At 44.4% G+C, this 24,001-nt stretch overlaps 1 protein-coding gene across 3 annotated transcripts in view; it reads left to right on the forward strand.

Annotated features, from left to right (window-relative positions):
• Positions 1-24,001, forward strand: part of arhgef7a (Rho guanine nucleotide exchange factor (GEF) 7a) — a 45,284-nt gene that overhangs the window by 14,698 nt on the left and 6,585 nt on the right. The window contains exons 7-20 of one of the 3 annotated variants that reach the window (XM_046364136.1): positions 930-1,024; positions 1,505-1,600; positions 1,833-1,955; positions 2,313-2,451; positions 2,681-2,740; positions 11,889-12,035; positions 12,275-12,361; positions 12,571-12,649; positions 14,950-15,083; positions 15,568-15,789; positions 16,416-16,509; positions 16,681-16,770; positions 17,116-17,298; positions 20,357-20,459. In XM_046364136.1, coding sequence (XP_046220092.1) covers positions 930-1,024; positions 1,505-1,600; positions 1,833-1,955; positions 2,313-2,451; positions 2,681-2,740; positions 11,889-12,035; positions 12,275-12,361; positions 12,571-12,649; positions 14,950-15,083; positions 15,568-15,789; positions 16,416-16,509; positions 16,681-16,770; positions 17,116-17,298; positions 20,357-20,459 — 1,652 coding nt within the window. Of the gene's footprint in view, positions 1-929; positions 1,025-1,504; positions 1,601-1,832; positions 1,956-2,312; positions 2,452-2,680; positions 2,741-11,888; positions 12,036-12,274; positions 12,362-12,570; positions 12,650-14,949; positions 15,084-15,567; positions 15,790-16,415; positions 16,510-16,680; positions 16,771-17,115; positions 17,729-20,356; positions 20,460-24,001 lie in introns of those variants that run through there. The other 2 variants (XM_046364134.1, XM_046364135.1) reach the window with 2 other exon arrangements.

Consider the following 24,001-nt stretch of genomic DNA (forward strand, 5'->3'; position numbering starts at 1 on the left):
AGCCTCATCTACACTACCATACATAACCTGACTAGACCCAGCCTCATCTACACCACCATACATAACCTGACTAGACCTAGCCTCATCTATACTACCATACATAACCTGACTAGACCCAGCCTCATCTACACCACCATACATAACCTGACTAGACCCAGCCTCATCTACACCACCATCCATAACCTGACTAGACCCAGCCTCATCTACAGCATTTTAAAAGGCTAATTGTTAGCACCATATATAACATGACTAGACCCAGCCTCATCTATCTATAGCATGACAAGACCCAGCATCATCTACACCCCATCTATAATATGACTAGATCTACACCATCATCTATAGCATGACTAGACCCAGCCTCATCTACACCACCATTCATAACATGACTAGACCCAGCCTCATCTACACCACCATTCATAACCTGACTAGACCCAGTCTCATCTACACCACCATCCATAACATGACTAGACCCAGCCTCATCTATACCACCATTCATAACCTGACTAGACCCAGCCTCATCTACACCACCATTCATAACCTGACTAGACCCAGCCTCATCTAACCTGACTAGACCCACCATCTATAACCATTCATAACCTGACTAGACCCAGCCTCATCTATACCACCATTCATAACCTGACTAGACCCAGCCTCATCTATACCACCATTCATAACATGACTAGACCCAGCCTCATCTATACCACCATTCATAACCTGACTAGACCCAGCCTCATCTACACCACCATTCATAACCTGACTAGACCCAGCCTCATCTACACCACCATCCAGGAGTCAGAAGGAGTGAAAGTGTTCAGAGTAACAAAGATATGAAATTACAACTTGAACCATAGTGATACCCCTCCATAACCAACAAGAAAGTTAAAAAACTCTCCCTCACACACTCTCTCACCATCTCTCTCTTTCCCCAGGTGCTGCAGAACATTCTAGAAACAGAGACAGAATATTCCAAGGACCTCCAGAGCCTTCTGACCAACTACCTGCGATCACTCCAGAGCACAGAGAAGTAAGCTCCACTCATTGTACTGTTGTAAACCCTCCGTCTGTCGGTCGTACTGACTGTCTGTGTCTGTCTGTCTGTCTGTCTGTCTGTCGATCGTACTGTCTGTCTGTCTGTCTGTCTGTCTGTCTGTCTGTCTGTCTGTCTGTCTGTCTGTCTGTCTGTCTGTCTGTCTGTCTGTCTGTCTGTCTGTCTGTCTGTCTGTCTGTCTGTCTGTCTGTCTGTCTGTCTGTCTGTCTGTCTGTCTGTCTGTCTGTCGTACCGTTTGTATGATGACACACTGTATGGCCACTGATTGGATTGGATCTACTAGACGCATTCCAAAACTCATGCTCTCTCTCTCCTCTCTCTTTCTCTCTCCCACCCTCTTTCTTCTCTTCTCCTCTCCCTCCTCCTCCACCTCTCCTTCTCTTTTCTTTCCCTCTCCCTCTTTCCTCCCTCCTCTCCTCTTCTCCTCCCTCCTCCTCTTCTCCTCCCTCTCTCCAGACTGAGCAGTACAGATGTGTACCTGATCCTGGGGAACCTGGAGGATATCAACACCTTCCAGCAGATGCTCGTCCAATCACTGGAGGAGTGCACCAAGTAAGTCCCGCCCCTCACATACTTTCCACCAATCAGCACACAGGGATCAGAGAAAATGCTTGTCACTATTGTTCTAATCAAATTAGATATGTCCTGCTGCTACTTAGGTTATTTCACAACAGTTTTACATCGAGGTAAATAAAGGGTATAGGAACATCTATGTGTTGGCTTTGGTAATACAGCGATCCTTGATTTCACTCAGCCTGTGTGTTTTTTCCCCCAACATGTGCAGACTTCCAGAGAGCCAGCAGAGGGTAGGGGGATTCTTCATGAACCTGATGCCCCAGATGAAGGCTCTCTATGTGGGTTACTGCTCCAACCACCCCTCGGCAGTCAACGTGCTCACCCAGCACAGGTAAACATAGACCCAATACAGCATGAACCTGATGTTCTAGCATTCTTACTAGCATTCTCACTGATTTATAATTTTACACAGGCAGGTAGTGTAAATACTATATATTTAGACTTGACAATTTAATACTCCTCTCTCTCTCTTGCTGTCTCTCTCTCTCTCTCTCTCTCTCTCTCTCTCTCTCTCTCTCTCTCTCTCTCTCTCTCTCTCTCTCTCTCTCTCTCTCTCTCTCTCTCTCTCTCTCTCTCTCTCTCTCTCTCTCTCTCTCTCTCTCTCTCTCTCTCTCTCTCTCTCTCTCTCTCTCTCTCTCTGTCTCTTTCTTGCTCTCTCTCTCGCTCTCTCTCTTGCTCTCTCTCTCAGTGAGGAGCTGGGGGAGTTTATGGAGGGGAAGGGAGCCAGTAGTCCAGGTATCCTGACCCTGACCACAGGTCTCAGTAAACCCTTCATGAGGCTGGACAAATACCCTACACTAACGAAGGAACTGGAGAGACACATGGAGGTAGGGCTGTGTGTGTGTGCCACGTAGAGGTGTGTGTTTGTAAGATGATGGGTGTGTATGAGTGTGTTTGTGTGTGTGTCTGTCACATGCAGGCACGTGTGTAAGAGTGTACTCATTTACTGATGATGTATGTGTGCATGTCTTATGTGTAAGAGGATGTTGTCAATCACTGATAGTGGTGTGTGTGTGTGTACAGCTGTATAAATTCTCTCTGCTGTGCTCCCTGTAGGAGAGTCACCCCGACTGGCCAGACATCCAGAAGTGTATGACAACGTTCAAGAGCCTCTCGGTGAGTCACACCTACACACATATCACCCCTTGTTTCCATGGTTACCTCATTAGCAGTGCATGCTGTGCGTCAAGCTGTGACGTGTGTGTGTGTGTGAGTCATGAGTCGACGTGTTATGGTACACTTGAATATATGAGCATGCATCACTTGCGCACACAGTATCATTTAGTAATTATAAACACTGCATGGCCAAAGGTATGTGGACACCTGCTCGTCGGACATCTCATTCCAAAGTCATGGGCATTAATATGGAGTTGGTCCCCCCCTTTGCTGCTCCTGAGTGGCGCAGCGGTCTAAGTCACTGCATCTCAGTGCTGGAGGCCTCACTACAGACCCTGGTTTGATTCCAGGCTGTATCACAATCCGGCCGTGAATGGGAGTCCCATAGGGCGGAACACAATTAGCCCAGCGTTGTCCGGGTAAGGGTTTGGCCGGGGTAGACCGTTATTGTAAATAAGAATTTGTTCTTAACTGACTTGCCTAGTTAAATAAAGGTTCAATAAAGATAAAATAAACTCAGAAAAAAATAAACGTCCCTTTTCCAGGACTCTGTCTTTCAAAGATAATTCGTAAAAATCCAAATAACTTCACAGATCCTCATTGTAAAGGGTTGAAACTCTGTTTCCCATGCTTGTTCAATGAACCATAAACAATGAATGAACATGCACCTGTGGAACGGTCGTTAAGACACTAACAGCTTACAGACGGGAGACAATTAAGGTCACAGCTATAAAAACTTAAGACACTAAAGAGGCCTTTCTACTGACTCTGAAAAACACCAAAAGAAATATGCCCAGGGTCCCTGCTCATCTGCGTGAACATGCCTTAGGCATGCTGCAAAGAGGCATGAGGACTGCATATGTGGACAGGGCAATAAATTGCAATGTCCGTAGTGTGAGACGCCTAAGACGGTGCTAAAGGGAAACAGGACGGGCAGCTGATTGTCCTCGCAGTGGCAGACCACGTGTAACCACACCTGCACAGGTACATCCGAACATCACACCTGTGGGACAGGTAGAGGATTACACCAAGGCCTGTACACTGGAGCGGGATCGATTTGGAGGTGGAGGGTCTGTCATGGTCTGGGGCGGTGTGTCACAGCATCATCGGACTGAGCTTGTTGTCATTGCAGGCAATCTCAACGTTGTGCGTTACAGGGAAGACATCCTCCTCTTCCTGCAGGCTCATCCTGACTTGACCCTCCAGCATGACAATGCCACCAGCCATACTGCTCGTTCTGTGCGTTATTTCCTGCAAGGCATGAATGTCTTGGGATCTCAATTCCAATGGGATCTCAATCCCAATGACCATGTCTGGGACCTGTTGGATCAGAGCATGAGGGCTATGTACATTACCCCCAGAAATGTCCAGGAACTTGCAGGTGCCTTGGTGGAAGAGTGGGGTAACATCTCACAGCAAGAACTGGCAAATCTGGTGCAGTCCATGAGGAGGAGATGCTATCTAACCTCCAAACGAGCTTCAATGCCATACAACACTCCTTCCGTGGCCTCCAACTGCTCTTAAACGCTAGTAAAACCAAACGCATGCTTTTCAAACGATCGCTGCCTGCACCCGCATGCCCGACTAGCATCACCACCCTGGATGGTTCCGACCTTGAATATGTGGATATCTATAAGTACCTAGGTGTCTGGCTAGACTGCAAACTCTCCTTCCAGACTCATATCAAACATCTCCAATCGAAAATCAATTCAAGAGTCGGCTTTCTATTCCGCAACAAAGCCTCCTTCACACACGCCGCCAAGCTTACCCTAGTAAAACTGACTATCCTACCGATCCTCGACTTCGGCGATGTCATCTACAAAATGGCTTCCAACACTCTACTCAGCAAACTGGATGCAGTCTATCACAGTGCCATCCGTTTTGTCACTAAAGCACCTTATACCACCCACCACTGGGACTTGTATGCTCTAGTCGGCTGGCCCTCGCTACATATTCGTCGCCAGACCCACTGGCTCCAGGTCATCTACAAGTCCATGCTAGGTAAAGCTCCGCCTTATCTCAGTTCACTGGTCACGATGGCAACACCCATCCGTAGCACGCGCTCCAGCAGGTGTATCACACTGATCATCCCTAAAGCCAACACCTCATTTGGCCACCTTTCGTTCCAGTACTCTGCTGCCTGTGACTGGAACGAACTGCAAAAATCGCTGAAGCTGGAGACTTTTATCTCCCTCACCAACTTCAAACATCAGCTATCTGAGCAGCTAACCGATAGCTGCAGCTGTACATAGTCTATTGGTAAATAGCCCACCCATTTTCACCTACCTCATCCCCATACTGTTTTTATTTATTTACTTTTCTGCACTTTTGCACACCAATATCTCTACCTGTACATGACCATCTGATCATTTATCACTCCAGTGTTAATCTGCAAAATTGTAATTATTCGTCTACCTCCTCATGCCTTTTGCACACATTGTATATAGACTCCCCCTTTTTTTCTACTGTGTTATTGACTTGTTAATTGTTTACTCCATGTGTAACTCTGTGTTGTCTGCTCACACTGCTATGCTTTATCTTGGCCAGGTCGCAGTTGCAAATGAGAACTTGTTCTCAACTAGCCTACCTGGTTAAATAAAGGTGAAATAAAATAAATGAAATGAATAAATAAAAAACTTAATGCAGCTGGTGGCCACACCACACTGTTACTTTGGATTTTGACCCCCTCTTTGTTCAGGGACACATTATTCAATTTCTGTTAGTCACATGTCTGTGGAACTTGTTCTGTTTATGTCTCAGTTGTTGAATCTTGCTATGTTCATACAAATATTTACACATGTTCCGGTGGGTTCCCCCACCCAGGCAGTGGCAGTGCTGGCAACACTAGCTGCAGTAACCCATGGGTAGGGGTCACACTCGGACATTCAGAGAGGGGGTATATTATTGTGACCCTGGTGCCACAAAATCAAAAGTCTGACTGCATGGAGATGCTTGGGAATATGGTCAATATGGGTGACCGTATTGTGGGTGTTTCAGGGTAGAGGTGTACATTTGACCTCCACCATCTAGGATGTGACAATAATAAAATCTCTCAATTTCTGCCCATTTTTTTGTTGCGGTCTTGCAGGCCTTCTCATGCAGCTGCAACTGTAAGTGCATTTGTAAATCAAGACCTTTCTTGAGTTGGGCTCTGGGATGGTGCAACTGTTGAATGTGAGTTTATGGTTGTGTGGGGGGAAAGGGTTGAGTGTGTGTGGGTGATTGTGTGTATCCCACAACTATTGCAAAGGAGTAAAATATGTTAGGGACAATATTTTATTTATTTCATTTTATTTCACCTTTATTTAACCAGGTAGGCTAGTTGAGAACAAGTTCTCATTTGCAACTGCGACCTGGCCAAGATAAAGCATAGCAGTGTGAACAGACAACACAGAGTTACACATGGAGTAAACAATTAACAAGTCAATAATACAGAAGAAAAAAGGAGAGTATATACATTGTGTGCAAAAGGCATGAGGAGGTAGGCGAATAATTACAATTTTGCAGATTAACACTGGAGTGATAAATGATAAGATGGTCATGTACAGGTAGAGATATTGGTGTGCAAAAGAGCAGAAAATAAAATAAATAAAAACAGTATGGGGATGAGGTAGGTAAAAAGGGGTGGGCTATTTACCGATAGACTATGTACAGCGGCAGCGATCGGTTAGCTGCTCAGATAGCAGATGTTTGAAGTTGGAGAGAGAGATAAAAGTCTCCAACTTCAGCGATTTTTGCAATTCATTCCAGTCACAGGCAGCAGAGAACTGGAACGAAAGGCGGCCAAATGAGGTGTTGGCTTTAGGGATGATCAGTGAGATGCACCTGCTGGAGCGTGTGTTACGGGTGGGTGTTGCCATAGAGGATGATCCCCAGCTATATATAGTACAAATCGAGGTGAGGGTGATGGAAAGGCATTTGGCAGTTGATCTACTTCAATTCGGTAAATGGCACGGTAAATGGCACTGTGTGCTCCAGTTTGTTCAGGGCAATGGGATACGGGGTGTCAGGGGTGGTCTGCCGGGCATTGGGATTGGGAGGGCTTTTAGTGGGTGGAATAGTGGGGACGAATTGGAGGTTAACTTAGTAGCAATGTGAATGTCATGGTACAGTGTCGTGGAAATTTTCTCTATTTACCAAATCATGGGAGCAAACCACACACACACGTCAGAGTTAGTTATAAAAGTCCATCTTTAATTATATGAGGTCTTATCACAATCCTGTGACTCTCAGATAAATTCAGTGTCTCCCAGTGAATTCTCTGAGAGCCCCCTTACAATGCAACTGAGTTCCTTTAATAGCAAAGACACACATAGTCAGACAGCATAGACATAATTCATCGTTCAGCTTTGTCTCCTTTCCCAAACCCCAGAACCATAAACCAATCCTCCAAATCAACAGGCATATATCAAATTGTCATTTAGATACAACCAACTCAAAATACAACCTCCTGGACAAACTCACGGAGAGGAGAATGAGGCTATAGGTTAAGATAGAAACCACATTAGAGGGAGCATAGAATGATTCCAGACACTGCAACCCTCCTTTCCCCACTGGGAAAGGTAGGGAGTAAAATATATGTTTACACATGATGACACTTTGACCTCTCCCCTCTCTGTGGCCCATGCAACATAGTTTTGACATAGAACAGATAACTGCAACCTCGCCACAGTATTATACAAAAATACCATTCTGATGAGAAGTAATTTACACACATTTAATGAATATTAAACATCTTACAAATGTTATCAACAAATTCTGATCCTTCCACGACAACAGTTATATAGACACTCAATCATCATGTTACTTTTTAATGGTACGTTTACAAACATATATTTTGATAAATAGAGTTGAAAGTTGTGTCTCATTATGGTAAGTGGTGAAATAAGTACAGCCATTTACAATTGTAATGGCCTAGCAGATAATAAGAAAAGACGTTTACCTGGCTAAAATAGAAGGAATATAATATCTATTGTTTACAGGAAACACATTCAACAATTTTAGATGAAGTTTTGTGGAAAAAGGACTGGGGGTGAAATATATTTCTCCCATGGGCAAAGAAATTCATAAGGTGATTTTTTTAAATTAACAGTAATTTTAATCCAAATGTGCAAATTGTCCAAACAGATCCTCAAGGTAGATGGATTATTTTAAATATGTTATTGGACAATAAACAGATATGCCTTATTAACCTATACGGTCCGAATAATGATGATCCAAGCTTCTTTGAAAATATATATAATAATTTATCACTAGACTCTAGACTCTATTATTATGGTGGGTGATTTTAATACGGTCTTAAATACCTCTATGGACCGGAAAGGAAGTCACACTACATCTACATACAGGAAATCACCCTCGGGCACTTAAGGAAATCATGAATGTCATGGATATATTGGAATTAGTGGATATATGGAGACTTAAATACTCTGACCTAGTGAGATATACATGGCGGAGGCTTAATCAAGCTAGTCGTCTTGACTACTTTCTTATGTCATTTTCTCTGGCACCAAAAGTTGAAAAAGTATTGATAGGGGACAGAATGCGGTCGGATAATCACATAATTGGCATATATATTACTCTTACAGAATTTCCATGTGGGCGAGGATATTGGAAATTTAATCAAAGCCTACTAGATAATAAATTATTTAGAACTAGGACAGAAAAATGTATAGCTGACTTTTTCAGACATAACATAGGTACAGCAGATCCCCTTATTGTATAGGACACTTTTAACCAGCGGAACCCCTCGCCAACAGCCAATGAAATTGCAGGGCGCCAAATACAAATCAACAGAAATCTCATAAATCACATTTCTCAAACATACAAGTATTAGGCACCATTTAAAGATACAATTCTCGTTAATCCAGCCACAGTGTCTGATTTCAAAAAGGCTTTACAGTGAAAGCTCCACAAACGATTATGTTAGGTCACCACCAAGTCACAGAAAAACCCAGCCATTTTTCCAGCCAAAGAGAGAAGTCACAAAAAGCACAAATAGAGATAAAAATGAATCACTAACCTTTGATGATCTTCATCAGATGACACTCATAGGACTTCATGTTACACAATACATGTATGTTTTGTTCGATAAAGTGCATATTTATATCCCAAAATCTCATTTTACATTGGTGTGTTATGTTCAGTAGTTCAAAAACATGCTGTGATTTTGCAGAGAGCCACATCAATTCACAGAAATACTCATTATAAATGTAGATGAAAATGCAAGTGTTATGCATGGAACTTTAGATACATTTCTCCTTAACTTCTTAGTCCGCCCCATCCCGGATCCGGGATCGTGACTACAACCTCAAGCTCATTACCATAACGCAAAATTAGCGATTTCTGAAAATTGCAAATTAAATGAAATAAATATGCCTATCCTCAGGCTTATCCTTTTCTTAACAATCCTGTCGTCTCAGATTTTCAAAATATGCTTTAGAACCAGAGAAAATCAATAATTTGTGTAAGAGTGGTGATAGCTAGCTTAGCATTTAGCGTTAGCATTTAGCACGCAACATTCACAAAAACCAGCAAAGGGATCAAATAAAATAATTTACCTTTGAAGAACTTCAGATGTTTCAATGAGGAGACTCTCAGTTACATAGCAGATGTCCAGTTTTTCCTGAAAGATGCTTGTGTAGGACACAACGTTCCATTTTGTTACTATGCATTTGGCTACCGAAACTAACCGAAAATTCAGTCACCTAAACGTCAAACTTTTTTCCGAATTAACTCCATAATATCGACTGAAACATGGAAAACGTTGTTTGAATCAATCCTCAAGGTGTTTTGTCATATATCTCTTCATTGAAATCCCTTCCCTGGAAGCGTGCATTCTTCTCTGATTCGGATGGAAAAATACTGGTACCTGACTTTTGCGCACCAATTTCCACGCAGACACCGTGCGGGACACTTGGTAATTGTAGGCTCTTATGGTCAATCTTCCAATGATATGCCTACAAATACGTCACAATGCTGCAGACACCTGGGGGAAACGATAGGAAGTGTCCGTTCATTCCTGTCGCATTCACAGCCATATAAGGAGATCATGGAAAACGTGCCTCCAGAAATCCTGTTGATTTCCTGGTCACTCAAACATCTTGGTTTTGCCTGTAGATTCTGTTCTATGGCACTCACAGTGAAAATCTTTACAGTTCTGGAAACGTCAGAGTGTCTTCTTTCCAAAACTATCAATTCCAAGCATAGTCTTTTCGTGACAAAATATTGCGCTTAAAACGGGCATGTCTTTTTATCCAAAAATGAAATACTGCCCCTAGAGTCTTAACAGGTTAATGCAACCCCTGTGTTAGATTTTTAAAAAACTTTACGGAAAAAGCATAATCTGAGTACGACGCTCATAGCCCAAACCAACCAAAATAAATATCCGCTGTGTTGCGCAGTCAGCATTAGTCAGAAATAGCATTATAAATATTCACTTACCTTTGATGATCTTCATCAGAATGCATTCCCAGGAATCCCAGTTCCACAAAAAAAATGTTTGATTTGTTTGATAATGTCCATCATTTATGTCCAAATAGCTTCTTTTGTTAGGGTGTTTGGTAAACAAATCCAAACGCGCGTTCAGGTCCAGCCGAACGTCGGACGAAAAGTTCAAAAAGTAATATTACAGGTCGTAGAAACTTGTCAAACTAAGTATAGAATCAATCTTTAGGATGTTTTTATCATAAATGTTCAATAATTGTAACGACATTCGTCTGTTGTAAGAAGAGAGTCAGACCGAAATGCAGCGTGTAGGTTACTCATGACTTTAATGAATGAAAAGGTACATGAAATAACTGAATTACGAAAACAACAAACGAGACGTGAAACTAATTACAGCCTATCTGGTGACTACTACACAGAGACAGGTACAAACACCCACCAAATACAAAGCGAACTCAGGCTACCTAAATACGATTCCCAATCAGAGACAACGATAAGCACCTGACTCCAATTGAGAATCGCCTCAGGCAGCCAAGCCTATACAACACCCCTAATTAGCCGCGATCCCAAATACTACAAACCCCAATACGAAAAACAACATATAAACCCATGTCACACCCTGGCCTACCCAAACATATAACAAAAACACAAAATACAATGACCAAGGCGTGACAATAATGTTCCAAGTTCTTCCACACCGATCTTGACAAAACGTATGGACCTCGCTTTGTGCACGGGGGCATTGTCATGCTGAAACAGGAACGGGCCTTCTCCAAACTGTTGACACAAAGTTGGAAGCACAGAATCGTCTAGAATGTCGTATGCTGTAGTGTTAACATTTCCCTTCATTGGAGCTAAGGAGCCAAGCCTGAACCATGAAAAACAACCCCAGAACATTATTCCTCCTCCATCAAACTTTACAGTTGGCACTATGCATTCGGGCAGGTAGCGTTCTCCTGGCATCCGCTAAACACATATTTGTCTGTCAGACTGCCAGATGGTGAAGTGTAATTCATCCCTCCAGAGAATGTGTTTCCATTGCTTCAGAGTCCAATCGTGGTGAGCTTTACACCACTCCAGCCAATGCGTGGCATTGCGCATGGTGATCTTAGGCTTGTGTGCAGCTGCTTGGCCATGGAAACCCATTTAATAAAGCTCCTGATGAACAGTTATTGTGCTGATGTTGCTTCCAGGAGCAGTTTGGAAGTTTGTAGTGAGCATAAGAGGACAGACGATTTGTACTCAATCCCCGCTTCAGCACTTGGTGGTCCCGTTCTGTGAGCTTGTGTGGCCAATAACTTTGCGGCTGAGCCGTTGTTGCTCCTAGATGGTTCTACTTCACAATAACAGCACTTACAGTTGACCGGGGCAGCTCTAGCAGATCAGACATTTGATGAACTTACTTGTAAAGGTGGCATCCTGTTGACTTTGCCACATTGAAAGTCACTGAGCTCTTCAGTAAGGCCATTCTACTGCCAATGTTTGTCTATGGAGATTCCATGGCAGTGTACTCAATTGTATACACTGTGTCTGAAATAGCCGATGCACTAATTTGAAGAGGTATCCCCATACTTTTGTATATAGATGTGTATCTATGGACACACACTTTCACATTGTTTCTGCGGTCATAAATGTCTGTGGTACTGATTCTGTTCCCATGACAACCTGTAATGTGGTGCTGATGGTGTTTCCGCGGTGACAGGCCCAGTGCCAGGAGGTGAGGAAGAGGAAGGAGCTGGAGCTGCAGATAGTGACTGAGTCCATCAGACTGTGGGAGGGAGACGACATCAGGACACTGGGCTCTGTTCTCTACATGAGTCAGGCTCTGGTTAACAGCCCTGGAGCAGAGGTCAGAGGAAAACCATAGAACAATAACATTATAATAACTAATGTACATGAGTCCAATACTATTAACTCTCTCTCACTCTTGTACTCTCTCTCTCTCTCTCTCTCTCTCTCTCTCTCTCTCTCTCTCTCTCTCTCTCTCTCTCTCTCTCTCTCTCTCTCTCTCTCTCTCTCTCTCTCTCTCTCTCTCTCTCTCTCTCTCTCTCTCTCTCTCTCTCTCTCTCTCTCTCTCTCTCTCTCTAGGAGAAGTGTGAGCGCTACCTCATGCTTTTCCCTCATGTCCTCCTCATGCTGTCTGCCAGTCCAAGGATGAGTGGCTTCATATTCCAGGTATAACCCCTTAGTCTACTATACCAGGGTCTTATTGATTTGGTGCCAAATGGAAGAAAATGGACTGAAAGAGGGAGGGACTACATGAACTTGTTCATTTCAGTTTCAAAATGTTTTGCTACAGTGCTCACTAATCAATAGGACCCAGTTGTGATTAACTACCGTGTTTAGTGTGGGTTCAGATGTTGATGATGGTTTCTTGTCTACAGGGGAAGCTACCATTGACTGGTATGACTGTGACCATGCTAGAGGACAGTGAGGGCCACAAAAACTCCTTTGAGCTTTCTGGTAAGACTACTGTGGTGTATTCACAACGTACATTAGTGTGTGTGTATTATCTCCTGTAGACACTCTATTTGGGTGTCTCCAGGTTGTGTGTGTGTGTGTATAATGTGTGTATTGTGTCCTTCAGGCAGTCTATTTGAGTGTCTCCAGGTTGTGTGTGTGTATAATGTGATGTGTATATAATGTGTGTATTGTGTCTAGAGGTCGTGCGAATATGATTTTTCAACGCCGATACCGATTATTGGAGGACCAAAAAAAAGCCGATACCGATTTATCGGACGATTTTTATATATATATTTGTAATAATGACAATTACAACGATACTGAATGAACACTTAATATAATACATAAATAAAAATCTATTTAGTCTCAAATAAATAATGAAACATGTTCAATTTGGTTTAAATAATGCAAAAACAAAGTGTTGGAGAAGAAAGTAAAAGTGCAATATTTACCATGTAAAAAATCTAACGTTTAAGTTCCTTGCTTAGAACATGAGAACATATGAAAGCTTTAGGTTCCTTTTAACATGAGTCTTCAATATTCCCAGTTAAGAAGTTTTAGGTTGTAGTTATTATAGGACTATTTCCCTCTATACCATTTGTATTTCATATACCTTTGACTATTGGATATTCATATAGGCACTATAGTATTGCCATTCTAATCTTGGGAGTTGATAGGCTTGAAGTAATAAACAGCACTGTGCTTCAAGCATTGCGAAGAGCTGCTGGCAAATGCAGGAAAGTGCTGTTTGAATGAATGCTCACGAGCCTGCTGCTTCCTACCACCGCTCAGTCAGACTGCTCTATCAAATATCAAATTATAGACTTAATTATAATATAATAAACACACAGAAATACAAACCTTAGGTCATTAATATGGTCAAATCCGGAAACTATCATTTCGAAAACAAACCATTTATTCTTTCAGTGAAATATGGAACCGTTCCATATTTTATCTAACGGGTGGCATCCCTAAGTCTAAATGTTTCTGTTAGATTGCACAACCTTCAATGTTATGTCATAATTATGTAAAGTTCTGGAAAATTAATTACGGTCTTTGTTAGGAAGAAATGTTCTTCACACAGTTCGCAACGAGCCAGACGGCCTAAACTGCTGCATATACCCGGACTCTGCTTGCACAGAACACAAGAGAAGTGACATAATTTCCCTAGTTAATATTGCCTGCTAACATGAATTTATTTGAACTAAATATGCAGGGTTAAAAAATATATAATTCTGTATTGATTTTTTTGATTGTTAAATCATCACCCATTTGGCGAAGTAGGCTGTGATTCGATAATAAATTAACAGGCATCGCATTGATTATTTGCACTACAGAATCAAATCAAATCAAATGTATTTATATAGCCCTTCGTACATCAGCTGATATCTCAAATTGCTGTACAGAAACCCAGCCTAAAACTCCAAACAGCAAGCAATGCAGGTGTAGAAGCACGGTGGCTAGGAAAAACTCCCTAGAAAGGCCAAAACCTAGGAAGAAACCTAGAGAGGAACCAGGCTATGTGGGGTGGCCAGTCCTCTTCTGGCTGTGCCGGGTGGAGATTATAACAGAACATGGCCAAGATGTTCAAATGTTCATAAATGACCAGCATGGTCGAATAATAGTAAGGCAGAACAGTTGAAACTGGAGCAGCAGCATGGCCAGGTGGACTGGGGACAGCAAGGAGTCATCATGTCAGGTAGTCCTGGGGCATGGTCCTAGAGCTCAGGTCAGTTGAAACTGGAGCAGCAGCATGGCCAGGTGGACTGGGGACAGCAAGGAGTCATCATGTCAGGTAGTCCTGGGGCATGGTCCTAGGGCTCAGGTCCTCCGAGAGAGAGAAAGAAAGAAGGAGAGAATTAGAGAAGGCACACTTAGATTCACACAGGACACCGAATAGGACAGGAGAAGTACTCCAGATATAACAAACTGACCCTAGCCCCCCGACACAAACTACTGCAGCATAAATAAGATAGTTAACCTAGTAATATCATCAACCATGTGTAGTTATCTAGTGATTATGTTAAGATTGATTGTTTTTATAAGATAAGTTTAATGCTAGCTTGCACCTTACCTTGGCTCCTTGCTGACCTCGCATAACAGGCAGGCAGTCAGCCTGCCACGCAGTCTCCTCGTGGAGTGCAATGTAATCGGCCATAATCTGTGTCCAAAAATGCAGATTACCGATTGTTATGAAAACTTGAAATCTTTTGACCTCTAATTCTGTCCTCCAGCCAGACTATTTGAGTGTCTCCAGGTTGTGTGTGTATAATGTGAAGTGTGTGTATTGTGTCCTACAGGCAGTCTATTTGAGCGTCTCCAGGTTGTGTGTAACAATCAGCAGGATCAGCAGGACTGGGTAGACCACCTGACCCGTCATACCAAACACACCACTGTCCCCAGCCACAAACCCCTCACTGTCCCCTGCCACACGGTCAGTAACACAAATGCAGTGTACATAAGCACGCATGCGTACACATGTACACACATATAGACTAAATAAGCTTTGTGGGAAATACACTGTACAGTGCCTTGCGAAAGTATTCGGCCCCCTTGAACTTTGCGACCTTTTGCCACATTTCAGGCTTCAAACATAAAGATATAAAACTGTATTTTGTGAAGAATCAACAACAAGTGGGACACAATCATGAAGTGGAACGACATTTATTGGATATTTCAAACTTTTTTAACAAATCAAAAACTGAAAAATTGGGCATGCAAAATTATTCCAGGCAGGTCCGGCACTGTATATAAATGTAACAATTAAAACTAATCTCTGTCTCTCGCTTCCCCTCTCTCCACCTCACCTCTCGCTTGCTCCCTCTCCACCTCACCTCTCGCTTGCTCTTCCCCACTCCTTTCCTCTCTCCTTCTTCTCCCTCTCTGTCCCCCTCTCCTTCCTTCCTTCCCTCCATCAGTTGCCCTCCCATCCTCTGACTCCGTCCCGTCACGGGGAGTGCCGGGCGATGACGGTGGCTCCTGCCTACCACACCCTGCCACACCCCTCCTCCCACGGGGCTCCACACAGCACCATGATGTGGGGGCCCCTTGAGCCCCCCAACACCCCCAAGCCCTGGAGCCTCAGCTGCCTGCGTCCCTCACCCCCTCTCAGGCCCTCTGCAGCTCTCTCCTACAAGGAGGTGAGGAAGAGTGTGTGCGGATGGGGAGGGAGGATGTGTGTGTGGATATGGAGGGAGGTTGTGTGTGTGTGTGTGTGTGTGTGTGTGTGTGTGTGTGTGTGTGTGTGTGTGTGTGTGTGTGTGTGTGTGTGTGTGTGTGTGTGTGTGTGTGTGTGTGTGTGTGTGTGTGTGTGTGTGATAGAAATTGTGTTATGTGTATGGTGAGGTTCGGTGTCATTGCTAATTTGTGTTATTCATTCCTGTCCATCACTCTCTCTTACCTTTTCTCCCCACCCACCCACTCTCTCTCTCTCTCTCTCTCTCTCTCTCTCTCTCTCTCTCTCTCTCTCTCTCTCCCTCTCTCCCTCTCTCTCTGTCTCTCTGTCTCTCTGTCTCTCTGTGTCTCTGTCTGTGTCTCTCTCTGTGTCTCTCTCTCTGTGTCTCTCTCTCTGTGTCTCTCTCTCTGTGTCTCTCTCTCTCTCTCTCTCTCTCTCTCTCTCTCTCTCTCTCTCTCTCTCTCTCTGTGTCTCTCTCTCTGTCTCTCTCCCTCTCTCTCTGTGTCTCTCTCTCTGTCTCTGTGTCTCTCTCTCTGTGTGTCTCTCTCTCTGTGTCTCTCTCTCTCTGTGTCTCTCTCTCTCTGTCTCCAGGACCTCAGTAAAAGCCCTAAGAGTGTGAAGAAGCTTCTTCCTAAACGTAAACCAGAGCGAAAACAGTCAGACGAGGAGTTTGCCCTGAGGAAGAGTAAGTTTACTCTGTGTGTGTGTGTGTGTGTGTGTGTGTGTGTGTGTGTGTGTGTGTGTGTGTGTGTGTGTGTGTGTGTGTGTGTGTGTGTGTGTGTGTGTGTGTGTGTGTGTGTGTGTGTGTGTGTGTGTGTGTGTGTGATCTAACCCCCTGCTCTCCTCTCGTCCCCAGGTACAGCAGCTCTAGAGGAAGATGCTCAGATCTTAAAGGTGATAGAAGCTTACTGTACCAGCGCCAAGACCAGACAGACCCTCAACTCCAGTAAGAACACACACACCTTCACACACTCATCAGGTCATGTTGCCTCTTGTCATTCTTTGATCACAGTTGTCCAATGCTCTCCTTAACCCTGCCGTTAGTACTTCTCTTTCTAACAGTTTCTCTCTCTTTTCTGTCTGTCTCTCTCTCTTCACTCCTTCAATCTTCCGTTGACGTTCGTTCCCCGTTTTCTTTATCTTTCACCATTTGTTTGCTGGGGATGTTTGTTCCCCTCACTATCATTCTGTTACATTTTATTATGAATTCTCCATCGTTCATCCCTCTCCATCCACTCCTCATTGATTATGGTTTACCCTCGTCATCAACATTGCGCCCCCCCCCCATCAGCCTGGCAGGGCACTGACCTGATGCACAACCACGTGCTGGGGGACTTGGACCGGTCCTGTGTGGACTCTCCAGGCCACCGTAGCAGCGTGTCACGGCCTGACGTGACTGGCTCAGACCTGTCGGAGGACTCTGACTACGACTCTGTGTGGACGACCCACAGTTACAGGATGGGCTCAGTGTCGCGTAAGAGCTGCATCTCTCACCAGAACTAAACCCCCAAAACTACCGTCGCCGTACCTTACCGCGCTATACAGCACAGTACAGCGCGCTTTTAACCTGTGGTCTACAACAAAACAAAAGGATTTTTAAGGGTTTTATTTATTTATTTTATTTATTTAAATTATTTAATTGTATTGTCTTTTTATTTATATAAATTTTTTATTTGTTGTTGTTCCGTTTTTTGGATTGTCCTTCTCTTTGTGTGAAAATCTCCCTGTTGCCTTGACCACTCTCCCCTGTTTTAGTTGTGCCTCCTCTCTTTCCGTAGTTATGAGGTAGCTTGTGTCAGGTAGTGTCTGTTCATTTGTCCTTGAATGTACCTCCTTCCTATGTTTAGCCCTGACGTGTTGGGAACCCTGTGAAGGGGGGTGTGGGGTTATGACAGAGGTAGTTTGTGGAGGTTGTTGGGGGTGGGGGGGGACGAGACTGGGGGGGTGCAGGTAGGGAGCGATGGGGACTCTGTGTCTGATATTCAGATGTGATTCAGGAAGGAGTGTATTCTATCGAACATATTCTCTATCTTAACTCCTGTTCCCACATATATAACAGTAGCATGCAAATGTCTTGGTGACCTTTGACATTTCCATATGACATCCAATTAATTCATTATATCTTTTTGGTATTACTATGACTGTCTTATGGCTCTTACCACTGTTTCAGTACCCCCTGCTGTATTTTACACACAGGACACAGCATGCCAAGCAAATACAGCATCATCAGTAGTATTTCTAGTATATAGGTATTAATAGGATATTGTATAGGATATGAGATGCCTGTTCTACTCTTTCTAAACAGCATGTATGGTTCATTCCCAGGGTGACGATTTCAACTCTTAGCCTCAGATTTTTCCCCATTACGAGATGCACTACAATATTCCTTCAACAGCCAAAAAAAACATTTTTTTAGGGGGTTGTCTTTAGCATGCGTTCCGGACCTCACTGAGACCCGGGCGTCAGACTTGAGTGTTTAGAGTTTAGAGTTTGTATCAACAAAATCTACTGCCTACAAGCCAACATGGAAGTCTGTTTTTAGAAACCCCAATGAATTAGTCAAGGTAACCATTGGTCATACTACTCAAAGGATGACGAAATTAGAGTTCTGTGGATTAAATGAAACAGTCAAGCCTCTGTGTTCTAGGACACAAATCTGTGTTCAAAACTCAACTGTAGCGTCTTGTAGGACCAGTAAAAACTCCAGGCCCTAAGCAGAGGCTCACAGTCTTCAATGCCAGTGTCATCAAACCTGGCAGGTCCAGTCTCTTGTGTCCCAAGTAGGAAACATTTGTTTCAAACAACACCAATATCCTTTACCACATATCCTGCCTTGGTCTTCCGTGCGCTAATAGCTATTTTTGTGATTCCTCTCTCCCCGCTGTTATTGTTACAATATATGGAATATACTGGTTTGTGTTATTTATATATTTATAAAAATGATTTGTTTATGGTCCGTAAATTATTTTGTATAACGTATGTGATTTTTAAATTATTTTATTTCACTGTGTAATGTAAATGTTTACAACTGATTTGGGTGAACTTAGTCTCTCTCTCTCTCTCTGTCTCTCTGTGTCTCTCTCTGTGTCTCTCTCTGTGTCTCTCTCTCTCTCTCTCTCTCTCTCTCTCTCTCTCTCTCTCTCTCTCTCTCTCTCTCTCTCTCTCGCTCTCTCTCTGTTGAACTGGCATCACTAAAGTTGAATTTACACTGGATATTGAGCTTGGGTTTGTTGGGATACATTTTTGCACAATCTCTGTGGCAGAGCATTGAAATGTGTTCAATATGACCAGTTCTGTTTCTGTACCCCCCGCTTACCGGCCTACTACCCCCAGTGTGTGTGTGTGTGTATGACATCATACTGTATGGTGTGGCCTAGTTATCATGCTTGCCATAGATGTGCCAGTACAGTACAACTCATCCATTGTGTAAATCTACCATTTCCGTGTTCAGATAGTGTCAACGGAAAGAGAAACCTAGTCTTGCGGGAGCAGCCGTGTGCGGTACTTATTCATCAAGACAGGTGGACATGAACAAAAAAAGAATGGACACGTGTCTCTTTTGTACATAGTGGATGCAAATGGAAGAAAATAAGAAGCCAAACAGTTGTTATATGAGTATTTGAGCTAAGAATAGGACTGTCCTCATGTTTTGTGTTCTGCTTTGTGACTGCGGTTTTAAAAAAGAAAATAATGAAAACAGAGAGGCAGGGGGACTGCGATGTCCAACTGTGTCCTCTGTGCTTTCCAATGCTGTATATGACCTGTCCCACACCTGTGATCAAAATGTCTTACCTATTGACCTACCTACAAACGGCACCTACAGAGTATTTGTTATATATATACAGATTGATGTATATGACAAGAGTTCCCAAACGCTGTATCATTGAGTTTTGAATAAATCTGTCATTTGTTAGCTGTTGGTATTTTGGGTGTTTTGTCAGAAGCACACATTATTTCACTGTGTTGGATGTCACTGTCAACAAGGCTCCAGGCTGAACCATCGGAACAGGAAATGTGAGAACAAAATGGTGTCTTTTCTCTCATGAATATACGCTTGATGTTACCGTGTTGTTTTTGGTCTGCAACAGAGAGCGGTGTGGTGGGGTAAAACCAATGAGGGGTGAACGGATCAGGATGATCTGGATGTAGTGTGCCTCTCTCTCTCTTTTCTTCCTTCTGCTCTTCCTCTCCAACTTGGCTCCTCTGCCTCCTCTGCCTCCTCGGTCGTTGTGTCTCGTGGTTCTGTGTATGCCTAACTAACCCACAGCTTCTCCACCGTCTCCTGTGTTTGTGTCCTGTCGTGTCTATCTTGCTTCCGATACCATGTAGGCGATCACAAATCAGCACCAATCAGGAACTCAATCACTTATGTGAGATAAACTGTGGGTAGACGTTGCGCTTGGCTTAAGCACAGATCTAGGATCAGGTTACAGAGCTAGGATTCCACAATTCTAACCTCAGCCATTAGGGGTTGGAAGTCCAAACTTACCTTGGATCAGCGTATCAGGCATGTTGTGTTGTGTTTGGAACAGGGACAATGCGGAGGGACACAGGGCTGCAAGTCATCATCCCTGGAGAGGAGAAGATCATTGTGGAGGAGACCACGAGCAACGGACAGACTGTAGTCGGAGAGAAGTAAGACCTCCACCTTCCGTCCTCCTTCTCTTCTCCCTCTTGTTCTTCCTCCTCCTCCTAATCCCTACTTCCTCTCCCACACTTCCTCCCCTCCTCCTCTTAACTGTGGTCAGGGATGAGTATCTTGGTCACCTCTGAGAGTTTCTGTTGTCATGTGCTGGAGGAAATTCCCAAATGAAAGTGGGATGGTGTTTTCATAAGAATGCTTCTGTTTCTGAACGATTAAGTACTAGTTAGTATGTAGACTAGTGCAGTACTGTGTGCATACATAGTGTCTTCAGAAAATATTCAGACCCCTTGACTTTTTCCAAATTTTGTTACGTTACAGCCTTATTCTAAATTCTTATTTTTTTATTCTTTACCCATAACGACAAAGCAAAAACAGGTTTTTAGACATTTTTGCTAATGTATTAAATATCAAAAAACTGAAATCTCACTTACATAAGTATTCAGACCCTAGAAGCACCTTTGGCAGCAATTACAACCTTGAGTCTTCTTGGGTATGACCCTACAAGCTTGGCACACCTGTATTTGGGGAGTTTCACCCATTCTTCTCTGTAGATCCTATCAAGCTCTGCTAGGTTGGATACGTAGCTTCTCTGCACAGCTATTTTCAGGTCTCTCCAGAGATGTTCGATCAGGTTCAAGTCCGGGCTCTGGCTGGGCCATTCAAGGACATTCAGAGACTTTCCCGAAGCCACTCCTGTTATGCAGGTGAATGAGGACCCAAAAGCGACTTGGCGAAAACAGAGTCTTTAATCCAGTAAAGTAACTTTACAATCAAAAGGCATAATTCTACTCGTAATGACGAGAACAGACTGGAGACTTGATCAAGAACTGCAGGTTGCCTCGGGAAGGCACTTGAACGTAGCAGACTCAGACACCTGCTCACCACGCAGCATCTGAGGGAAACACGACACGACAGGGCGATACATAGACACAGCACGGTGAACAATAGACAAGGATCCGACAGGACAGGAACGGAAAACAAGGGAAGAAATAGGGACTCTAATCAGGGGAAAAGATAAGGAACAGGTGTGGGAAGACTAAATGATTGATTAGGGGAATAGGAACAGCTGGGAGCAGGAACGGAACGATAGAGAGAAGAGAGAGAGGAAGGGAGAGAGAAAAAGGGAACGAACCTAAAAAGACCAGCAGGGGAAAATGAACAGAGGGAAAAGCAAAACGACAAGACAATCTAAGACAAAACATGACAGTACCCCCCACTCACCGAGCGCCTCCTGGCGCACTCGAGGAGGAATCCTGGCGGCAACGGAGGAAATCATCAATAAGTGAACGGTCCAGCACGTCCCGAGACGGAACCCAACTCCTCTCCTCAGGTCCGTAACCCTCCCAATCCACTAAGTATTGGTGACCCCGTCCCCGAGAACGCATGTCCATGATCCTACGTACCTTGTAAATAGGTGCGCTCTCGACAAGGACGGGAGGGGGGAGGGAAGACGAACGGGGTGCGAAGAAAGGGCTTGACACAGGAGACATGGAAGACAGGATGGACGCGACGAAGATGTCGCGGAAGAAGCAGTCGCACAGCGACAGGATTGACGACCTGGGAGACACGGAACGGACCAATGAACCGCGGAGTCAACTTACGAGAAGCTGTCGTAAGAGGAAGGTTGCGAGTGGAAAGCCACACTCTCTGGCCGCAACAATACCTTGGACTCTTAATCCTGCGTTTATTGGCGGCTCTCACAGTCTATGCCCTGTAACGGCAAAGTGCAGACCTCACCCTCCTCCAGGTGCGCTCACAACGTTGGACAAACGCTTGAGCGGAGGGAACGCTGGACTCGGCAAGCTGGGATGAGAACAGAGGAGGCTGGTAACCCAGACTACTCTGAAACGGAGATAACCCGGTAGCAGACGAAGGAAGCGAGTTGTGAGCGTATTCTGCCCAGGGGAGCTGTTCTGCCCAAGACGCAGGGTTTCTGAAAGAAAGGCTGCGTAGTATGCGACCAATCGTCTGATTGGCCCTCTCTGCTTGACCGTTAGACTGGGGATGAAACCCGGAAGAGAGACTGACGGACGCACCAATCAAACGACAGAACTCCCTCCAAAACTGTGACGTGAATTGCGGGCCTCTGTCTGAAACGGCGTCTAACGGGAGGCCATGAATTCTGAACACATTCTCGATGATGATTTGTGCCGTCTCCTTAGCGGAAGGAAGTTTAGCGAGGGGAATGAAATGTGCCGCCTTAGAGAACCTATCGACAACCGTAAGAATCACAGTCTTCCCCGCAGACAAAGGCAGACCGGTAATGAAGTCTAGGGCGATGTGAGACCATGGTCGAGAAGGAATGGGGAGCGGTCTGAGACGACCGGCAGGAGGAGAGTTACCCGTTACCTGTTAGTCCTAACAGGCAGCCACGAAACGGCGCGTGTCACGCTCCTGAGTCGGCCACCAAAAGCGCTGGCGAATAGACGCAAGAGTGCCTCGAACACCGGGATGACCAGCTAACTTGGCAGAGTGAGCCCACTGAAGAACAGCCAGACGAGTGGAAACAGGAACGAAAAGGAGGTTACTAGGACAAGCGCGCGGCGACGCAGTGTGCGTGAGTGCTTGCTTAACCCGTCTTTCAATTCCCCAGACTGTCAACCCGACAACACGCCCATAAGGAAGAATCCCCTCGGGATCAGTAGAAGCCACAGAAGAACTAAACAGACGGGATAAGGCATCAGGCTTGGTGTTTTTGCTACCCGGACGGTAAGAAATCACAAACTCGAAACGAGCGAAAAACAACGCCCAACGAGCTTGACGGGCATTAAGTCGTTTGGCAGAACGGATGTACTCAAGGTTCTTATGGTCTGTCCAAACGACAAAAGGAACGGTCGCCCCCTCCAACCACTGTCGCCATTCGCCTAGGGCTAAGCGGATGGCGAGCAGTTCGCGGTTACCCACATCATAGTTGCGTTCAGATGGCGACAGGCGATGAGAAAAATAAGCGCAAGGATGAACCTTATCGTCAGACTGGAAGCGCTGGGATAGAATGGCTCCCACGCCTACCTCTGAAGCGTCAACCTCGACAATGAATTGTCTAGTGACGTCAGGAGTAACGAGGATAGGAGCGGACGTAAAACGTTCTTTTAGAAGATCAAAAGCTCCCTGGGCGGAACCGGACCACTTAAAACACGTCTTGACAGAAGTAAGAGCTGTGAGAGGGGCAGCAACTTGACCGAAATTACGAATGAAACGCCGATAGAAATTAGCGAAACCTAAAAAGCGCTGCAACTCGACACGTGACCTTGGAACGGGCCAATCACTGACAGCTTGGACCTTAGCGGAATCCATCTGAATGCCTTCAGCGGAAATAACGGAACCGAGAAAAGTAACGGAGGAGACATGAAAAGAGCACTTCTCAGCCTTCACGTAGAGACAATTCTCTAAAAGGCGCTGTAGAACACGTCGAACGTGCTGAACATGAATCTCGAGTGACGGTGAAAAAATCAGGATATCGTCAAGATAGACAAAAACAAAGATGTTCAGCATGTCTCTCAGAACATCATTAACTAATGCCTGAAAAACAGCT

Source organism: Oncorhynchus gorbuscha, linkage group LG01 (assembly GCF_021184085.1).
Source record: "Oncorhynchus gorbuscha isolate QuinsamMale2020 ecotype Even-year linkage group LG01, OgorEven_v1.0, whole genome shotgun sequence".
In the NCBI taxonomy this organism is placed as follows: domain Eukaryota; kingdom Metazoa; phylum Chordata; class Actinopteri; order Salmoniformes; family Salmonidae; genus Oncorhynchus; species Oncorhynchus gorbuscha.